The 22,152-nt window shown below is 45.0% G+C and overlaps 1 protein-coding gene across 1 annotated transcript in view; it reads right to left on the bottom strand.

Moving 5' to 3' along the window:
• Positions 1-21,670, bottom strand: part of LOC140426100 (kynurenine--oxoglutarate transaminase 3-like) — a 102,398-nt gene extending 80,728 nt beyond the window's left edge. Inside the window, exons 1-4 of the mRNA XM_072510455.1 lie at positions 21,418-21,670; positions 16,575-16,663; positions 11,983-12,041; positions 1,813-1,963 (exon numbers count right to left, since the gene is read on the bottom strand). Of these exons, the coding sequence (XP_072366556.1) occupies positions 1,813-1,963; positions 11,983-12,041; positions 16,575-16,661 (297 nt within the window). The 5' untranslated portion in view covers positions 16,662-16,663; positions 21,418-21,670. The remainder of the gene's footprint in view (positions 1-1,812; positions 1,964-11,982; positions 12,042-16,574; positions 16,664-21,417) is intronic.
• Between the last annotated feature and the right edge of the window lie 482 nt (positions 21,671-22,152).

Below are 22,152 nucleotides of genomic sequence, written 5' to 3' on the forward strand. Positions count from 1 at the left end.
CTCATGGAAACTTATAAAATTCTATCAGGATTAGACAGGATAGATTCAGAAATAATGTTCCCTATGGTGGGGGAGTCCAGAACTAGGGGGTCATAGTTTGAGGATAATGGGTAAGGACTGAGTTGAGGAGACATTTCTTCATCCAGAGAGAGTGTTGAATCTGGGATTCACTTCCACAGAAAGTAGTTGAGCAAAAATCTTGTGTACTTTTAAGAAGGAATTAGAAAAGCTCTTGGGGCTAAAGGGTTCAAGGGATATGGGGGGGGGGGGGGGGGGTGAATGTGGGATCAGGGTATTGAACTTTAAGAACTTTTAGATTTGTGACCAGTAAAGGAATTAAGGTTAGTGGGTGGGTAAGTGGAGCGGAGTCTACAAAAAGATCAGCCATGATTTTATTGAATGGCGGAGCAGGCTCGAGGGGCCAGATGGCCTACGCCTGCTCCTAGTTCTACTGTTCTTATGTTGCTTGATGATCAGCCATGATCAGAATGAATGGCTCAAACGGCCGAATGGCCTCCTCCTGCTTCTATTTTCTATGTATGTTTCTATGTATACCCAAGGTGAACCAAGGGCAAAGTCAGAAAATGTAATGTATCAGATCAGCACCAATATTGGCTTTTCTTAGCGGTCAGTTTGAGGAACCGAAAAGCCAATTAAGCATTGAACTCAAACTACTTTAAATACTGTAGCACTATTGAGTTTGCAACAATCTAATTAAAATTTGGTAGCCTTTATTCTTTTGGCATCTCCCTGGCCATGATCCGAAATTATGTGACTCAGACTTCCGCCTCTCTACTATACTTGATGCCTGCATCCTGTCAGTGCCGACAATAGAGCAGGAAAGAGGTGGCAGCAGTGAGTGATGCCATCTCATTCTTTAATGCCAGGCCTCCAAGTGGAACCTCTACCTGCCCCCGACCAATTACAAATTCATACTCAACCAGCGTTTGAGAGTGGAAACCTGACGGGAACAGACCCCACGGAAAGTATAACATAGAGGGAGTAAAATTACATGAACGAGCCAAGGAACCACATCAAATTGTGATGAAAGATCACCAATACGATGAGTGAACAATAGGCATCTAAAACGTGAAGTATGGCACACCAATAAATTGAGCCACTCTTCCATTGCGCTAGGGTATTTTTCCAAAATTAGCTGCTCCTCATAAAAAGGAGTCCATGTGGAATCCATGGCAGAGGTAGCCGTCCTCCATCAACCTGCACATTTTTCTTTGCAGCCAAAGGCTGGTAGTTATAGAGGATCTGATGGAACACAAACAAATCTATATCGGAGATGTTACAGAATGGCCTTTCATGTGGCCGTTGTGAAGCTCTTGCTCTCAATTAACAGCAATGTCTTGTCCATAAAATCCACAAGCGGCCAAATTGGTGAGACTATCTTTTAGGGCAGTTTGGGAAGAATCCTTAGCTTACTACTGGAGTGGCCAGCAGGGACAATTCAAAGACACTGGATGGAATATCTGCCCCCCACCATCCCCTGTTGTGGCAGAGGCAGCCCATCATTGGTTGGCAGCAGGTTCTCCCGCCCCGCCGTTGTCAATGGGGATTTCTGTTGTTTGCAACCTCAGTTGCCAAGGAACCCACGAGGGGGCTCACCATCGACAAGACCGGATGATGCCGTTGGTGGACACGGCCGGACAAGCCCACCCCCTGAATGATAACTTTGCCAGATCCACACGTTGCATTAATACATAACAGTAAAAAAAAACTTTTCAAATATACCATTATTCCAGTACTCAACACTGTAGATTAAAAACTAACTTAGGTAAGAGAGTCATGTGAAGAACTTACAAATCCTCTTGTATACTGGTTCAACATGAAATTTCCACCCACCGCAGCATCAGCCAAGGCCTCTCTGAGATGAGGTGGAGGGGGCATGTCGGGAAATCCCTGACCAAGATTGACCACCCCTGGCTCAGCAGCCAATTTGGTAAATTCAACCCTACAAAACAGGGCAAACTTTAGCAAACAGAGCAAGTGGTAGAAATAACAACTCAATCTGTGAAGAGAAAGACAGGTTAAGACATTCTGGGTGCTAATATTGCATTGGACAGGAAAATAAAAAAGAGTGGATGGATAATTGGAAAGACTGCGTCGGACTCTCCCCCATGCACTCAATGCAGACGATTATTTCATATCGATGGTTGAGAGAAAATCTTCGAAAATTGGCCTTGTACTCTGGGATTGGCAGATTTGAAAGCATATTACTTAACTAGTAATCCAGAGACGTGGCCTAATGAACTAGAGGCAAGAGTTCAAATCCCACTGCAACCCACCTGGGGGATTTTAAATTCTGTTAATTAAATAAATAAAATGTAAAACGAATGAAATTAAAAACCAAATGGATTGAATTTCTGCTCCCAAAGTGTAACTGCAGAATTGAGAGAGTTTCCAATCTGCAAACCTTTCTTGGAAGAAAGTGCCCCAAATCTTCTGATTTTTGTTGCCGGGGTGGTGGGGAGAGGCAGCAGGTGCCCACCTACCCTCAAAAGAGTTTGTAAGGGCTGCAGGGTACCGAGGCAGGCTGCACAAGAGGCCCGAGTCAGTGCTCTTAAACTGAAAAAGCCCACTAACCCTCACCCCTCAGCTCCACATGCCCCATCTATGCCACCTCACACCATCAATGCCAACCCATGCCCTCCATCGCCCCTATGCAAACTTAATGCAAACTCATGCCCCCCATACACACTACCCTTTGCATTTACACCCTCCATGCCAATCCATGCCTCTCCACCTACCTGGTCCCTCATACCTCCATACCAACCCATGTTTCTCACTCATCCTCATACCTCCATTCCAACTCATATTTCCCACTCATTCCCATAACCTTTTGTAGCCCCCATCCACCACTCTTTTCTCTTACACCCTCCATGTCAACTCACCCAGTATTCACAAATGACAGACCTCAGGGGCCACGGTGAGATGAAATGAAATAAAGCTCCAAGCGTCTATTTCTGACTTCACAATATTTAAAAATAACACTATCATAAATAACATTTATTCTTTAAATTACTTAATGACTTATAAAAACAAACATTTCCTTCAAGTACTTAATCCTTCAAAACAAAACCCCTTCAAATGCTTAATCCTGTGTGAAAATAAATATTTGTATTTCTAGTCCCACATCAAGTACAGCTAATCTGTTAATAACCACTTGGAAACTATGAACCTGATAGGTTGTGGAAATAGTCAGGTAGCATTAACCCCTATCATGATAACCTTCAGGCTTGGGTCACTAAACAATGAAATGGCAAACACCATTTTTTCCATCTGTATGCTGTTTTGTCAAAAACTTTAAAGAGCCTGGGAATTTAATTGACTTGACAGCTTGGCAATTCCTAGAAGCTTATCCATTTTTTTTTTTAAAACATACATTCATGTCTACACTTTATAATTCTAATAACTGTCCTCCCTCAAAGAGGTTCCTGATCTCTCCAAAACGTCACCTTCCAAGGGACCATTTTTCTCCAAATAACTCAGTAGCTTTAGAACTTTTCCTCAAATGGTTAAAGCTCAAGTGGTGTTTTGCACATCTCAGTAATGGAAATCTCAGTTTGAAGGCGGAAACGCTTATATATGCGTAGCTGCCACCATGGATTGAAAAGTACAACCCTTCCCCATTCCTCCTCACCCCTGCTGGTGAAAATGGCGAGTACCGGGTTCACGGCTCCAGCACTGTTTTGGCTAAGGCATGGAATCTTCCACCTTTACAAAATTTCAGGCCCTAGTATCAGTTAACTACCAGATTGTCGTGATCATCCATCTAGTTCATTAAGGTTCGTGATCATGTATCTAGTTCATTAAGGTTCTTAAGAGGAGGAAATCAGCCATTCTTATCCAGTCTGTCCTATTTATGACTTGTGATGAATGTAGAAATTGGGCGGTATGGTAGCACAGTGGGTAGCTTCACAGCTCCAAGGACTCGGTTGTGATTCCCAGCTTGGGTCACTGTCTGTGCGGAGTCTGCACGCACTCCCAGTGTCTGCGTGGGTTTGCTCCGGTTTCCTCCCAAAAGTCTCGTAAGACGCGCTTGTTAGGTGAATTAGACATTCTAAATTCTCCCTCAGTGTGCCCGAACAGGCACCCTAGTGTGGTGACTAAGGGATTTTCACAATAACTTCATTTCTGTGTTAATATAAGCCTATTTGTGACACTAATAATTATTATTGTAATGGTTATATATTATATTTCATACTTGTGGCAGTAATGTTATTAAAAACCCTGGTTTAAAATACATACAGACAGTATCTACTAAAACTACAATTAAGAAGTCATAAAAGGTGATGTAATCATTGATTTTAACCATTTACTTGTTAACAGAGAGAGGGTTAATGGAACTCTATTGATGTTTTGGATGGTTCTCTGGGGTATAGACCATTTGAGGGATTGTATTTAGTCCTAGCTAAGCAGGTCGTGGGTGGGACATCTTAGTGGAATATTCAGATGATGTAATTAATGGGAGGAACCAGATCAGTCTGCAGCTTGCAGTATTGCCAAATGCTGTTTAGTTGACCAGCAGCTTGCCATGGGATTAGAGTCTGACAAGATAGAAGGATTTTCAGGTTGTTCCTATAAAGGATCCCTCTCCAAAGGTCTGTGCAGATAAGCAAGTAACCTGTTTTGTTAACTTTATTTATAAGTGACATTTGAATTGTATTGGGTTGCTTAATTGGAATTAGTGGCAGGTATAGATAGCAATTTAAATGTTTTCCTTTTATTTGATAATCATAGAGAAATTTATTTCATGCTAATGTGGTTAATTCTGTTTAAATTAAAGTTTGTTTTGTCATGTGAGAGTACCTTTAAGAAATGGGTGTATATAAATATCTGTAGTGTGAATACCTTTAAGAAATGGGTGTTTTTACTGCAGTGATGTCAGAGAGTGGGTGGAGCTGGGCTGTCTGTCAACTTTTTACTTTTGTTTTAGGCTGTTTGCTGCAGGGTGTGTTTTAGTTTCGTTTCCAGAGCTGGATAGCTGCAGTCACAGCCAGAGGGTGTATGAATCTCTCTCAGTAATCTAAAGACTGCAAATCGATCCTGGTGATTTAAAACTAATAACAGTAGTGACTTTAACCTGATGTGCTTCTGATAAAGGTTTTGTTTTTAAGTCGTATGGATGTTAAAAGGCAAGCTTAAAGGATTACTTAATGTTGTATTCTTTCGGAGTTGTATTTGAATTAATGATTGCTAAGATGTTCACTGTATATTTTAAAAAGGTTAACTTGAGTTCATAGAATAAACATTATTTTGTTTTTAAAAATACATTTCTATTTCTGCTATTCCACACCTGTAGAGTGGGCCGTGTGCTCCCCATACCACAATCTATTAAAAGTTGTGGGACAGGTGAACTCCATGATACATTTTGGGGTTCTCTAAACCCTGGCCCATAACAGTTTTAACATAAAAGGTACTTATTGGTGAGTCGTGGGGTGAAATATCCTTTCCTCACAGTTTTACAAATTTAAACAAAAAGGTTTTGGGGTCCTCGTCTGGTCCAGTATCCTATCAAACTACAGATGAATAGCACTGTGGCTGATTTTTAACTACCCTTTGAATTGGCCGAATTAGTCACTCAGTTCTCAGGAAGGTAGCTCACTACAACCCCTCAAGGGAAATTAGCGATGGGCAATAAATGCTGGCTCAGCCAGCGAGACCCACATCACGTGGATGAATAAAATAAAAATCCCTTTATGCAGTCCTAAGATGCAGTATGCACCTACCTGTCTCACAAAGTCTTGGAAACCCTGGTACAGATTCGTGGAAATTATTCCATTGTTCTAATATTTGTTTTTTTGCAAAAAGCAATTAGTGCAATCAGGATTTGTTTCCAATAATGACGCTGCTTTCAAAATTTTCATTTTGTGACACGAGGCAAAATTCTCCCCTCACAATGCCGCAATTGCACGAATCTGGCGCCCGGCCAAAATAGAGATCCGCGCCCAGCGGCAAACTCCGATCCCTCGCTGGTGGGTACACACCCTGTACCTGAGACACCCGCTAATAACATTACCTGGGCCGGGCGCTGGTCCCCCCCCCCCCCCCCACGGTGCACCTGCCCACTCTCTTTATGGAAGGCTGGTTTAGCTCAGTGGGCTAGACAGCTGGTTTGTGATGCAGAACAAGGCCAGCAGCGCGGGTTCAATTCCTGTAGCAGCTGAGAATTCGGAATTTTCCCTCTGTGTACCCGAACAGGCGCCGGAATGTGGCGACTTGGGGCTTTTCACAGTAACTTCATTGCAGTGTTAATGTAAGCCTACTTGTGACAATAAAGGTTATTTGTTTGGTTGCCAAAATGTCCCCGGTGTAGGGGCCCAGCCCCTGGGTGTTCGGACATTGGCTGTGCGTCCGTGCTGTTGCCTCCTGCGGTGTTCAAGCGCCACGATCAGATTGTGATGCTAGGCAACAACTCCCACATGATACATGGTACGCCTACCCACGAGGATCCACTTGAGAGCTGTGAAGTGTTCACTTAACTAAGATTACCAATTCCCAATTAGCAATAGCCGGCGTTTTGGTCATTCTCAATGGTCCTCAAACAGCCATTTCAGAAAGTAGTTAAGAGCCAACCACATTGCTGTGGATCTGGAGTCACAAGTTGGAAGCAAATGGACGTATTAGTGAGAGGCAGCATGGTTTTGTGAAGGGGAGGTCGTGTCTCACTAACTTGATAGAGTTTTTCGAGGAGGTCACAAAGATGATTGATGCAGGTAGGGCAATGGATGTTGTCTATATGGACTTCAGCAAGGCCTTTGACAATGTCCCTCATGGTAGACTAGTACGAAAGGTGAAGTCACACGGGATCAGGCATGAGCTGGCAAGGTGGATACAGAACTGGCTAGGTCATAGAAGGCAGAGAGTAGCAATGGAAGGATGCTTTTCTAATTGGAGGGCTGTGACCAGTGGTGTTCTGCAGGGATCAGTGCTGGGACCTTTGCTGTTTGTAGTATATATAAATGATTTGGAGGAAAATGTAACTGGTCTGATTAGTAAGTTTGCAGACGACACAAAGCTTAGTGGAATTGCGGATAGCGATGAGGACTGTCAGAGGATACAGCAGGATTTAGATTGTTTGGAGACTTGGGCGGAGAGATGGCAGATGGAGTTTAATCCGGACAAATGTGAGGTAATGCATTTTGGAAGGTCTAATGCAGGTAGGAAATAAACAGTGAATGGTAGAACCCTCAAGAGTATTGAAAGTCAGAAAGATCTAGGAGTACAGGTCCACAGGTCACTGAAAGGGGCAACACAGGTGGAGAAGGTAGTCAAGAAGGCATACGGCATGCTTGCCTTCATTGGCTGGGGCATTGAGTGTAAGAATTGACAAGTCATGTTGCAGCTGTACAGAACCTTAGTTAGGCCACACTTGGAGTATAGTGTTCAATTCTGGTCGCCACACTACCAGAAGGATGTGGAGGCTTTAGAGAGGGTGCAGAAGAGATTTACCAGAATGTTGCCTGGTATGGAGGGCATTAGCCATGAGGAACGGTTGAATAAACTCGGTTTGTTCTCACTGGAACGGCGGACGTTGAGGGGCGACCTGATAGAGGTCTACAAAATTATGAGGGGCATAGACAGACTGGATAGCCAGAGGCTTTTCCCCAGGATAGAGGGGTTAATTACTAGGGGGCACAGGTTTAAGGTGAGAGAGGCAAGGTTTAGAGTAGATGTACGAGACAAGTTTTTTTTACACAGAGGGTAGTGGGTGCCTGGAACCCGCTACCGGAGGAGGTGGTGGAAGCAGGGACGATAGTGACATTTAAGGGGCATCTTGACAAACACATGAATAGGATGGGAATAGAGGGATATGGACCCAGGAAGTGTAGAAGATTGTAGTTTAGTCGGGCAGCATGGTCGGCACGGGCTTGGAGGGCCGAAGGGCCTGTTCCTGTGCTGTACATTTCTTTGTTCTTTGTTCTATACCAGACCAGTATGGATGGCTAATTTCCTTCCCTAAAAAGGGTATTACTGAACCGGACGGGTTTACTGGTGCAATAATTGATGATAGTTTCATGTTCACAAATACTGGGGCTAGCTTTCAATTCCAAATTTATTTCAGTTTAAATTCCACCAGCTGCAGTAGTGGGATTTGAACCCATGTCCCCAGAGCATTAGTCTGGTTCTCTAGATTACTCGCCCAATAATATTACCATTAACCCCACCCTCTCCCCTAGACAGACCATTGGTTAGCTCAGTTGGCTGGGCATCGTGATGTGATGTGGAGTGCCGCCAACAGTGCAGCTTGAATTCCTGTACCAGCTGAGGTTATTCATGAAGGCCCCGCCTTCGAAACCTTGACCCTCGCCCGAGGTTAAATCACCACCAGCCAGCTCTCAAAAGGGGAGAAAAGCCTATGGTCCTTGGGGACTATGGCAACTTTCACAGAAACCGGAGGCGTCATTCTCCGACCCCCCGCCGGGTTGGAGAATCGCCGGGGGCGGCCGTGAATCCCGCCCCTGCCGGTTGCCGAAGTCTCCGGTACCGGATATTCGGCGGGGGCGGGAATCAGGCTGCGCCGGTTGTCGGGCCCCCCCCCCCGCTCGTTTCTCCGGCCCGGATGGGCCGAAGTCCCGCCGATAAATTGCCTGTTCCGCCAGCGTGGATTAAGCCACCTTTTGAATGGCGGGACAAGGCGGCATGGGCGGGCTCCGGGGTCCTGGGGGGGGTGCGGGGCGATCTGGCCCCGGGGGGTGCCCCCACGGTGGCCTGGCCCGCGATCGGGGCCCTCCGATCCGTGGGCGGGCCTGTGCCGTGGGGGCACTCTTTCCCTTCCGCCTCCGCCACGGTCTCCACCATGGCGGAGGTGGAAGAGACTCCCTCCACTGCGCATGCGCGGGAAACTGTCAGCGGCCGCTGACGCTCCTGCGCATGCGCCGCCCGGAGATGTCATTTCCGCGCTAGCTGGCGGGGCAACAAAGGCCGTTTCCACCAGCTGGCGGAGCGGAAATTCCTCCGGCGTCGGCCTAGTCCCTCAATGTTGGGGCTCGGCCCCCAAAGATGCGGAGCATTCCGCACCTTTGGGGCGGCGCAATGCCCGTCTGATTGGCGCCGTTTTGGGCGCCAGTCGGCGGACATCGCGCCGTTTCGGGAGAATTTCGCCCCTGGAGTGGACATTGTTAAAAATTTAATTAATGAGTAATTTCTGTACTTTAACACGTGAAATTGGTTTTAGAATTAAAACGCATGACTCCAGTAAGTCATATCTGGTGCTAAATCACAATTTCAATTTGAAGTTACACTCAAGTGAGTGAATGGCAATCACAGTTTTATTCTATTGCTAAGCTAACTGTTAACTAAGCTCCTTCTCCAGTTGTCAGGTGCAAATTTGATCAGGAACACCATGTATGTTTTTTAATTCTTGGAATCCAACAAGAAGGATCCAACTGTAAACATCAAAGCTTTCAGATGTTTTCGGGATTATTCGCTATAGTGATTACTGCAGGATCTTTATACAAGCACAATTCTAGATGAACATGCTGTTAGAATACCCCAGTGGTGACTTTAGAAAGTGCAGCAATTGCCTGCTGCCATTCAGTCCATTACAAGTTGCTCTAAAACTGGCTGGGGTTCAACATTCTTAATATTCTTCTTACCAGGAGGAAGAGGACAGTTATATCAGACCAGTACTAACTTTCTTTGCTTATCATTAAAGGCAAGAAAGTAGTTGAAATGGATGAATGCATTTAAGGGCTAAGCTAGATAAACACATGTGGGAGGAAGGATCAGGTTCAAGGCAACAGAGTGGGAGGAAACAGAACATGCAGAACATCACAGAATCAGAGTCACAGAATGTTTACGGCACAGAAGGAGGCCATTTTGCCCATGTCTGCACCAACTCCCGAAATGAGCATCACAACTTAGTGCCATTCTCCTGCCTTTTCTCTGTACCCCTGCACATTGATCGAATGCCCTCTTGAATGCCTCAACCACATTTCAAGGGTGTGCATTCCAGACCTGAACCACTTGCTGTGTGAAAAAGTTTTTTCTCACATCACATTTGCTACTTCTGCAAATCACTAAACCTGTGTCCTCTCATTCTTGACCCTTTCACAAGCAGGAAAAAATTATCCCTGTCTACTCTGTCCAGCCCCCATGATTTTGAACATCTCTATCAAATTTACTCTTAGCCTTCTTCTCTCCAAGGAGAGCCGTCCCAACCGCTCCAATCTATTCTCATAATTCAAGTTCCTCATCCCTGGAAACATACATTCTTGTAATCCTCTTCCGCACACTCTCCAATATATTCTCATCGTTCCTATAGTGTGGCACCCATAGCTACACATAATGGGAGAGATCTACCGGCAACGTTGCGCTCGAACGGGAGTGTGACATGGCCGGTAGATGCCGGGTGAAGCCTCCCATGGACTTTCCAGGAGCCACTACGCCTCATTGGATCTACCCAAGTCCTGCGAGGCGTCAAGATCGGGAACCCGCCCACAAGGGCGTGACCAAGCAGCGCTCGCATAAGTAGGCCTTAAACCTACTAAGGCCTACTCACCCGGGATCTATCGGCCTCCCGGCATCTAACGGTCTCCCTAGAGAGTGCCCCAACCCGGTACCATTAAGTACTGGTCCACACAAACGTGGACCAGACGGAACAGCACCTGGGGGAGTGGTGTGGTCTCCAAGGCCATCAGAGACCCCTGGGTGGTCAGGGACAGAGTGGGGTGGCTCCCTAAGACCTCCCTCTGAACATGGACACTTTGGCACTGCTCAGCTGGCACTGCCACCCTGGTGCTTGGGTGGCACTGCCAAGCCAACAGGAACACTGTCAGGGGTGCCAGGGTGGCAGCGCAAGGATGTCCAAGTACCAGCATGGCACTGGCAAGGGTCAGGGCCGGTGGACATGCCCATGAAAGGTGGGTGGAGGAGTGTAGGGCAGGTAAGAAGGGGCCTTTGGGAGATTGTGGGGTCCTGGATGGGGGAAGCCTGTAAGGGGGCACGGGGGGACCTGAAAAGGGCCCCCCCAGGGGCCCCATAGTGGGGTGTGGGGTAATGGGGGAGGGGGGGGTTATTCGCCTCACAGGCTCATTTAGAGATTAGGGCACCCTTTCAAAATGGCAGTTCAATATCGGAGTTCAGCTCCCAGTGACAAAAAGAATTCCAAGTGTGGCGAAACCGGTGAGAAACTCCCCAAGGCCGAAAATAGTGACTAAGTGTCATTAGATAACGGTGGGGAGTTTGCCGACAGAGCCGATGGGAAAGTCACAGCAAAACCCGCCACACATGACACTTAGAAACCGTTCCGTTAGATTATGCCCGATATTCCAACTGAAGTCTAACTAGTGTCTTGTATAATTTCAGCATAACCTCCTTGCTCTTGCGCTCTATGCTCCTATAAATAAAGCCCAGAATGCTATATGCTTTATTAGCTACTCTCTCCACCTGTCCTTCAACCTTGAATGACTTATACACATATATACCCAGGTCCTCTGCTCCTGCACCCCCTTTTAGAATTTTACACCTTCTTTTATATTCTCGCTTTTGTTCTTCCTACCGAAATGCATCGCCTCACACTTCTCCCCATTAAACTTCATCTGCCACCTATCTGCCCACTCCACCAACTCATCTATGTCCTAGTGTTCATAAAAGCCAGGGCTACTGAGTCGAATGGCCTGTTTCTGCACTGTATACACCATGTGAAGCTGTGTAGACACACACCTAACTAGACTACAATCTAACTAGTGAGAATTAACATATTTTAGGTTTCGGTGCTTACTCAGCTTTGACCTATGGAAGTTATAACTTGTTAACAATGAAAATACACTGGAACACATGAGACTTAGGAACAGGTGTAGGCCATTCTGCCCTTCAAACTTGTTCTATCATTCGATAAGATCATGGCTGATCTGGTTGTGGTCTCAGCTCCACCTTCCTGTCTGCTTCCCATAACCCTTAATTCACTTGTCTATCTTAAACAAAAATCTAACTTTATACCCACAGAATTTTTATGTTACTACTTACCATACATTCTTATCCAGGCCTTCAATCCTTTTTGCATTCTTGTGTCTGAATAAAGTCATCTACAAGTTGAAAGAATCAAATGATCTTTTTCATTTAAAATAACGCACAGATCTTTATAAAATAGCGTTAGACTCAATCAACTAAAAATGTAAGAAAAAGGTCCCACCATGTGCATTGCAAAACTTTGCAGGAGTGTCTCATTCCAAAAGGCAGCACGTCCACCGAGTGAAACGAGCAAGCCTTCGGAATATCAAATTACTGCAATGCTTTTAAAACTGGTCACTAATTTTGAAGAATCACTTCCCCCTTTCGCAGGCTTACATGCAAACCATCTTTTTATATAAATTAGCATTTGTTAAAAAGAACCTGGTCAGTTTGGTAAAGCAGTGGCCGAAACAATATTTAACAAATTGTCCATAAATTATTGATCTTTTGTCATGTGGTAACCTTCACTCATCAAAACCCAAAGGACACTCTACAGATTTGTTTGTCTTCAGCTTTTACAGTAACTTCCTTGAACTCTACTGAACCTTTGCATTAGAGGCAGCCATAGCTTTTACAACTGAAAATAGAACACTGCATACTAATAAGGAGTTCACTTTTGTTCCCGCTGTAACTAAACACAATCATGCAAGAGAAGCCACAATGGCAACTTTCAATCGCTTTATTTCCAATGAGTAACTTGTACCTTCTCGGGCACTGCTTTTCCTCTGCTCTCATTTCCTCTTCTCACACTCCCTCCACCATTTGCAACAATCTGTTGCCCAGACCCCCACTCTGATCTCCCACTCTCTAGTCCCTATTTAATAGCCCTGTTGTTTCTTGATCTGAAGTTTATGGATGCTGGAAGATGGATGCCGATCAGGAGACTATTGCAATAAATTAGCCTAGAGTTGAAAATATGTGGCATAAAATGCAATCAGTCCAGTTAACTTCCTCCATTTAAGGGCAGCACGGTGGCCAAGTGGTTAGCACTGCTGTCTACGGCGCTGAGGACCCGGGTTTGATCCCAGCCCCAGGTCACTGTCTGTGTGGAGTTTGCACATTTTCCCCGTGTCTGCATGGGTTTCACCCCCACAACCCAAAGATGTGCAGGGTAGGTGGATTGGCCACACTAAATTGCCCCTTAATTGGAAAAGAAATAATTGGGTACTCTAAATTTATTTTTTTTAAACTTCCTCTATTTAGATTCCTTACCCGGCATAGTTGCCAATAGTTGCATGTAACCACTGGTAGTTCTATCAAGGTTATGAAAACAAAGGCAGTTTTAAGGGATTTATATTTGTATTGGTAAACATTAGAAATAAGTAGGTTTAATTTAACGTTTCTGTAGATGGAACGGTAAAACCTATAGTAGTTTCATGCTGGACAAAAGTGTTTTTTATGTATTGGGGTTGGTTAAATTTGAACTGTGATTCTATTTTACTTTTTACCTGTGGGGGTTACATCATGAAGGGCAAATAAAAGCCTAGAGAGGGATATGTCGTTGCTTAGCAACAAGAGGTTACTTTCCAGAGGGAAGGGATTACATTGGTTCTTAGGTTACAGCTGAATTTGTTGGCAGTTGAATAAGGATACCAGGCAGTGAACATCTCTCAACTATGCCAGAAGATTGGACAGGATGGGAGCTGCAAAGAGATAAGCCTCCCCCAAAAAAGTTACAGTCCAGATAACCAGGAAAATGGAACAGAAAGAATGTCTTAAGACGGCTGAAGTTAAGAGAACAGAGACCAAGGCACTGTTCAGAAAAGAGGAAACAAAGTGTTATGAGTTAAAGAGACAAATGTAGTAACCAGATTTAAACTGAGAAAACAGACTTCAGAGGTAACTCAGAAGTTTGATTCCATTTTTAACAGATTCTGGGAAATGAGAGTTAAAGCAATTGTGAACAGTTTGTACAGCAATTAAGCCAAATAAATCCTAAAGAGGAAGTGGTAAAACCTAGATACTGTTTTTGTTGTTAAAGATGGAGTGGACGCTTTGTTTAAAAGAATCATTTGGAAAACCGGACTGGATTTCAGAATGCAAAACGCTAATGGAAACATTACTTTGAAAGAAGATTTAAAAGCGTGTTTTTGGGAGTGGGGATTGGAAACTCTCATGTGACAATCATCTAGGGGGATTCCGAGGAGAAATCTACAGACACTAATTGTACTTAAAGGGACTGTGTTAATGAGACAATTGTAGCTTAAGATATACGTCCATGTTAGTCTTAAAATCTGTGTGTATTTGATAAACTAAGGGGGGGGGGGGGGGGAGTAAAGCAATATTGTATCAGAATCCAGTTTTTTCATGTTTAATGATATTTTTCATCTTGTTATAAAAACTAATTAGCAGTCCTTTGACTCTGTTCCTCCACGGTTTAGTACAAGAAAAGTAAAAGTTGAAGTCTTTTGAGCCAGTGTCCCATTCTAGGAGCTTCCCATCCAGTTATAACACCAACTGAGATCGTAACAAAAGGCACAATGTTATGTCATCAAGGCTAGGAAATGCAAACGCCTCTGCTTCATCATTGATTCATGGCATCACATTCCATATAGTGTTACATTTTTTGCAACAATATTTGTTAAGCGTATTATTATTGTGGGATGGATGAAGGCCCGCAGGACGGGGCAGGATAGGGCCACTGCATGACAAGGGGAACAAAAGTCAGCAGCAAAAATAATATTATGGAAAGTAGATGAATATAGCATGAAATCAGCAGTGAAAAAGCAGATACGGCTGAATGATGAGTGGATGAGGTTCTTGACATGAAGGAGGATCAGAGTGGATAGACGGTGTGGGGCAATCCGGAGTTAAAGGAGTCAGAGGATGAAGATTGAATTACAACATAACTAGAGTGATTGCAACCTTGACAACAACATGTGAAAAAGTGGGCGGAATTCCCCCCCCCCCCCCACGGCGGGTGGAAGAATCGTCGGGACGCCGCGCATGTCCCGCCACGCTGCCCCGACGCCCACACACGATTCTCCCACCCCCCCAAACCGGCGCGGCGAGAATCACGGCTGGCCGCTGGGAGAATTGCCGCTTGCCGTTTACACCGGGCAAGTGGCAATTCTCCGGCCCGGATGGGCCGAGCGGCCTGCCCAATACGACAGGTTCCCACCGGCGCCATCCACACCTGGTTGCTGCCGGCGGGAACAGCGCAGGAACGCTGAGGGGGGGGGGGGGGGGAGCCTCAAATAGGGTCTGGCCCGCGTTCGGTGCCCACCGATCGGCGGGCCGGCCTCTCTGAAGGACGACCTCCTTTGTTCCGCCGCCCCGCAAGATCCATCCGACATCTTCTTGCGGGGCGGCCTCGGGGAAGACGGCAACCACGCCTGTGCGGGTGACGCCAGTTACGCGGCGCCGGCCGCGTCATTTACGCGGCGCTGCTTTTACGCGGCGCCAATGCCCGGCGCGCGGAAATGACGCAACGCCGCTCCTAGCCCCCCGGGGGTGGGAGAATAGGGGGCTGGGAGCGGCCTCCGACGCCAGAGTGAAACACTCCGGTTTTCACTCCGGCGTTGGCACCTAGACTCCCGATGGGAGAATTGCGCCCAGTAACATTAAAGTAGCAGGATTAAAAATTCTGATCTCCAGTGGTCAGTATTGGAACCTTTGCTATCCTGATATAAATTAATTGGTGTCCAGGGGACAATTTCAAAAGTTGTGAATGATACAAAACTTGAAAGTATTGTAAACAGTGAAGACAACTGTATGTATTTCAAAAGGACATGGACAACAAGCTGGAGTTGGGTGGGTGAAGTTCAATGCGGAGATGTGAGGGGGGCCTGGACAGATTAGATAGAGAGAACTGTTTTCCCACTCGTGAAAGGATCAAGTCCAAGTGGGCATAAATTTACCGATTTGCAAAAGAAGCAAATATGACGTGAGGAACTTTTCAGCGAGTGGTTCAGGTTTGGAATGCAGTGCCTGGAAGTGTAGTAGAGGCAGTCTCATCGAGGCATTTGATGATTATGTGAATAGAAACAACCTGCAAGGGGAAAATGGCTCTCTGCTCAGCATTTTTCTTTTCATCATCCAGTCACAGGATGTTGGTGTCGCTGGCTACCCCAGAGTTTTTTGGCCATCTCTAATCGCCTTAAGGGTAGTGGTGAGCTGCCTTCCTGAACTGCTGCAATCCATGTGGTGTAAGGTACACCCAAATTGCTGTTAGGAAGGGAGTTCCAGAATTTTGACCCAGCAACTGTGAAGGAACGGCAATTTAGTTCAAAGCCAGGATGGTGAGTGGTTTGGAGGGGCAATTCCAGGTGGTGGTATTCCCATGTGTCTGCTTATCTTGTCCTTCTACATGGTAGTGGTTGTGGGTTGGAAAGGTGCTGTCCAGGGAGTTATGGGGGTTCCTGCAGTGTCATTCTAGATTGCCTTCTCAAGTCCTAGAGTTGAGTTAGTAGCTACTGAATCAAAGGCAAGAGCCAAAACTGTTATTCCACATTGTGGATCCGTGAGTGGTGCGCGATCCCCTGGAGGAGTACCGGATTTGCCACTGCATAAAGAAGCAAATTGTAGCCAACCTGCAGATTAGGTTAAAAGGTCTCTTTAAATTCTGCAATGAACCAATCGTTGTCTAAAATTAAACGTCTGCTTACCACCGAAGTGGAAAATCTTTGTGTGTGTGAAGAATGAAGAAGATTCTGTGTGGTTTTGATATATTTCAGCCAACAAGCAAGCTGCATACCTGCAATATGAAACAAAACAAAACAGCAGTAATTACACTCCAGAAAAATAAAATATTATTTATAAAGCAGTTTGGGGACGATCTGTGGATTTGAAGGGAGGCTAATGCAAATGCAGACCTAATTTCTTTGTTTTCAATGCAAGCACTGTGACCAATGCAGGATTTTGGATATATTGTGTGATGATCCTTGTGGAGTCCCTCAAGATGGCTAAAAGTCATAATGCTGACAAAGAACATCAAGCTATGTATTTCAAACAAAGCTAGTTTATTTACACTACTTTAAATGATTCACACACCTTAGTAAGTGATAGCTAAGAAAAGAACGGTATTAAATCTATGCTACAGAAATCTATATCTCTCTAATACCCTATCTCAACCTTTCTCCTAACCTTCTCTCAACCTTCTCCCAGAATTCTAGGAGTCACAGTGTATTTATATGTCTACTCTGTGGTGTCATCTAGTGTTAGATACATGAACATCATCGTGTTAACCCTTTACACTTCCTACATTATACATATCATTACATATTGAACCATGGACATTTGACAGTTTGAGGGTTGGATGCCTGGGGTTAGCCTGTGTTTGGCTGCAAGTGTCATGCTTTTAAAAATAATCTTGTTTGGAAAGACCAGAAAGATTTTCGGAGCCAGAGATGCAAGGTGAATCAAGAGCTTTATGCTTTCTTCTTTCTTGTTTAATCGGGAATAGAGGCAGCAATTAAGGGAATTGTATTTACTGCATGGAGTAGTATTATTTAAGAGTTAATTGTATGCAATTTTCAGGTATGTTGTTAAAGAGTTTAATATTGTATTAATAATAAGGTTGTGTTTTAAAATAACAAATCCCTATTTCATGGTGCAATCGCTGCAGGAGCAAAGTATTCTTTCCGCACAGTCTTACAAAATAAAATAAAGTATTGGGTGTCGGTCCAATATCTTAGCCACTGTTGGAGTCTGGTCTGGTAATAGCACCAACATTTTCATAAACATGCTGCATTCTGATGAGGTTTAAAGTGTTGTAAAACATCTAATTTTGAGACTACATTTGGCCACTTAATACGAGAATGTAATTTTCACAATACAGAACAATTTTCTAATTCATGGCCTCGAACAAGATTTGAAAAGTAAATGGAACAATGTTCAGTGTTTCAATTCTAACCATACATATAAAACGGCAAGAAACTATTCAGAAAAGGAATCGCAATCCTTGGCTCTGTGGTAGCACGCTTTCAGCGCACCTTTGAATTTCCTTCCCCATCCAAAAAATCAATTATTAAACATTCCTCTGCATTCCAGACCCTTCATTATTTTCCTGTGGCCTTTTTTCAGGTTGGGAATGCCTAGTGTGCAAAAATCACACTGCATCCGCTGAGGATGGGTTCCCCATTTCAAGTCAGATTTCCTCGCATCAGATTTTGGGAGCCCATTAAATACATGCCAGGTTTGAGTTTGTGAAGAAAATGGAAAACCCGCTGTGGAGTCAGGAACATTCTGAAAGGCAAGTCTAAAGTGTTTCAACAACTTCCAAATGTCACTATTAGGTGCTGTATTGTAATGTGGGTGTGTTTTTAATGCAGTGATTCAGGGATCTGTCCTTTTATTTAAAGTTATTTGTCTGTACATTGACTAGACTGGTGTATTTGTTCAGTGTTTTCCAATGCAAAGAAAAATGAATTGAATAATCCCATCAGTCCACACTGTCATCTTTTCTACTGTGATTTAAATGCCTCCGGCTGATAAAAAGCCCGATTTTGAAAGTTGAAAAAATTTAAACATCTGTTTCCCTGTATTGATTGGCAGGCACTCTGCTTTGAGACTGAAATGAGCACCATTTGTTCTTTCCTTCCCAGAAAGTAGTGATAATAATGGCAGTTTGAAGAATAAAAGCAAAATACTGCAACTGCTGGAAGCAGGAAATAAAATCAGAAAATGCTGGAAAAACTCAGCAGGTCTGGCTGCATCGGTGGAGAGAGAAACAGAGTTAATGTTAGATCCTTATGACTTCCGCGAAGCTAAAGAAAGGGAGAACTGTGATTTATATTTATCCTGTTTAAGAGGAGGTGGAAGAAAATAGGTCAGTGATAACTGTGGCTGTTTCAAGAAGACGTTATAAAAACAGGTTGTGCCTGTGGGTTTCTGGCTTGTTGACACAAGCTTATAGGATTACAAGAACTTTTCTTCAAATGACAATTCATTTTTTTCTCTCAAAATCAATTATATGGAGGCTTTTATTAGATGTTGAAGTTCAGTTTTTCAAGGAATGTCAAATATTTTCCACTAATATTGCATGGAATCGGAGGATAGTACATGCGGGGTGAGCGGTTGTAAAAGATATATTGGGGGGGTGGTGCTTGGGTGGCACGGAAATCGAAGGGTGCCTGGAGGATTCATGGGGGGTGTAGAGTTGACATGAGCGATTTGAGGGGGCACAGGCTAGAATGGAGCGTTGGGTGAAGTTTAAGGGGCCTTTGTCCTCATGCACCCACCAGGACATCGCAAGAATGTCAAATGTAAAAGGAACAACAATTTATATTGTATGAGAAGAGAGTGCTGATTGGTAGCGGTGTTGCTATGGAGAATGCACTTGCTCACGGATGACTGGTAGTTTAATCACCAAGCTTTGTTTAAATTAAAACCTGACAGTTCAACTAACACAGTAAGAAGTCTTACAACATCTGGTAAAGTCCAACAGGTTTATCTGGAATCACTGGCTTTCATTGCGCAGCACCTTCCTCAGCTGAATGAAGAGGTGGGTTCCACTAACACATATATAGACAAATTCAATGATGAAAGATGATTCGTTGAATGCAAGTTTTTGCAGGTAATTAAGTCTTTACAGGTCCAGACAGGGAGACTGGAGAGAGGGATCATCACAGGTTAAAGAGTTGTGCAACCTCTGCAAGAGGTGCCAGATCATCTATATGGATACCACCATTACACGCGAGAACACCACCCACCAGGTACGCGGTACATACTCGTGCGACTTGGCCAACGTTGTCTATCACATACGCTGCCAGAAAGGATGTCCCGTGGCATGGTACATTGGCGAGACCATGCAGATGCTGCAACAATGGATGAACGGACATTGCGCTGCAATCGCCAGGCAGGAATGTTCCCTTCCAGTCGGGAACACTTTAGCAGTCAAGGGCATTTAGCCGCTGATCTTCGGGTAAGCGTTCTCCAAGGCGGCCTTCAGGACACGCGACAACGCAGAATCGGCGAGTGGAAACTTATAGCCAAGTTCCGCACACATGAGTACGGCCTCAACCGGGACCTTGAATTCATGTCTCATTACATTCACCCCCCCACCATCTGGCCTGAGCTTGCAAAACCCTACCAACTGTCCTGGCTTGAGACAATTCACACCTCTTTAACCTGGGATTATCCCTCTCTCCAGTCGCACCGTCTGGACCTGTAAAGACTCGCATTCAAAGTATCATCTTGCATCATTGAATTTGTCTATATATGTGTTTCTGGAACCCACCTCTTCATTCACCTGATGAAGGAGCTCCGCTACGAAAGCTAGTGATTCAAAACAAACCTGTTGGACTTTAACCTGGTGTTGAAAGACTTCTTACTGTGCCCACCCCAGTCCAATGCCAGCATCTCCACAACAGTTCAACTAGCAAGTTTTGTTTAAATTCAGAACAGGCAGATTAACTAATCGTTCATGGCATGTCCCTGGGAGATGAAGCAGAGTATGGCTGTCATCTATTTTGTTCAGTTGAAGCAGATGCAATGTGTGTACATGTTCTTTCTATCTGCAAAATACAGGGTTCTCTTTATTAATTAATGTAACACCCATCCTGAGCCCTGGCCGATCTGAGACCCCAAATATGGGGTGGCATGGTGGCGCAATGATTAGCATTGCTGCGGTTTCCGCCCACAGTCTAAAGATGTGGAAGTTAGGTGAATTGGCCATGCTAAATTGCCCTTAGTGTCCAAAATTGCCCTTAGTGTTGGTTGAGTGGGGTTACTGGGTTATGGGGATAGGGTGGTGTGAGCTTGGGTAGGGTGCTCTTTCTAAGAACCAGTGCAGACTCGATGGGCCAAATTCTATGAAATTCAGGAGCCCCCCCAGCATTCCCGCAGTTCCCGCCGGCAGCGACCAGGGCCATTTTTTTCGTCTGCCCATCTGGGCCGGAGAATCACCGCTCGCGAGAATCCGAGCAGCCCAGCACGATTCTCGCGGTGCTGGTTTTTAGGGGGGGGGGGCGGTAGGAGAGTCGCGTGCAGGTGTCAGGGTGGCGTCGCACGGCGCCCCGGCGATTCTCCCACCCAGCGTGGGGGGGGGGGGGGGGGGGGAGAATACCGCCCATAGTGTCCAAAACAATAACTAAAGCAGGGGAGAAGAAATGATGCCCACTGGTTGGTAACTCAAGGCCATAAAGATCATCATCAGTAAGAGAATAAGGGGAGAGATTAGTATTTTCTTTTCAGTGCAGAGAGTTGTTAGGATATATTAATGTCACCCCTCCCACAAAAAAAAAAGCTGTCGTGGAAGAACTCATAATAGATTGTCAACCTTGTCCCTCACCTGAGGTGTGGTGTCGCTCAGGTTAAACCACCAGTCAGCCAAGGGGACACAAGCTTATGGTCCTCTGGCGACGTTCGTTTTCAATAGATTGTACAAGAGCAGAAACATGTTTAGCAGGAGTAAAACAAGAGAGGGGTCGGGTGCGGTTATATGCAGAACCCTTTCACAAAGTTACACATGCTCGACCTGAACGACATCTTATCTGCCCATAGTCTTACCGAGTGGTGATATTTGTGGGTTATCTGGACGGCTGGTGACACACTAGACTGCCATTCACTCGAGAGGTCACACTATGTAGGTTAGCAGTGACAGGCAGGTCCCCTGTCTGTCCGGGATGCGACTGGATCCTGTTATCAGCTGACAGCTGCTCCCACAACAGTGCTGTCAGCGGCCCCAAACAAGCTGCTTCACTTTAGTACCGGGTTTACTTTACAAGCACTGTCCCTCCCCTCTTCACATCAGGGGCAGGCCCTTTGCTGTTCTAAACTAACCAGGCAGCTCCGCCCCGGACACAGACACGTCTCTCTGCAACAACCACTCCCCTTTCCTCCAGCAGCACCCACACTGATTTCCTCTGTAAGAACCCCGTGAAGAGCGGTCTCTGCTCACACCCACAAGCACTTTATCCCGGGATCAGGTGCAATGCCTGTCCTCAGCTTGGATGTACTATGTCCCTTTTCTGGGGACCATGAATTGGATTCAATTTGAATTGTTTCTTGGAGCAAGCAAGAAGATGGATTAAAGGTTTCCCCTGTCCATTGGCTTTGTAACTCTGAGAAATGAACACAATTTTTAAAAAATATTCACATTGTAACTGGAGGAAAAGCCAGTACTGTATTCCTTTTTCATTTTCTCACTCTCTCTCTCCCTATCTCTCACCAATTTGACTCTACCCCCTTTTCTTCACCCTGTTGAATACCAAAGACAGTTCCCTACATCTCAGCCACAGAAAA

The sequence above is a fragment of the Scyliorhinus torazame genome, chromosome 7 (genome assembly GCF_047496885.1).
Source record: "Scyliorhinus torazame isolate Kashiwa2021f chromosome 7, sScyTor2.1, whole genome shotgun sequence".
In the NCBI taxonomy this organism is placed as follows: Eukaryota; Metazoa; Chordata; class Chondrichthyes; order Carcharhiniformes; family Scyliorhinidae; genus Scyliorhinus; species Scyliorhinus torazame.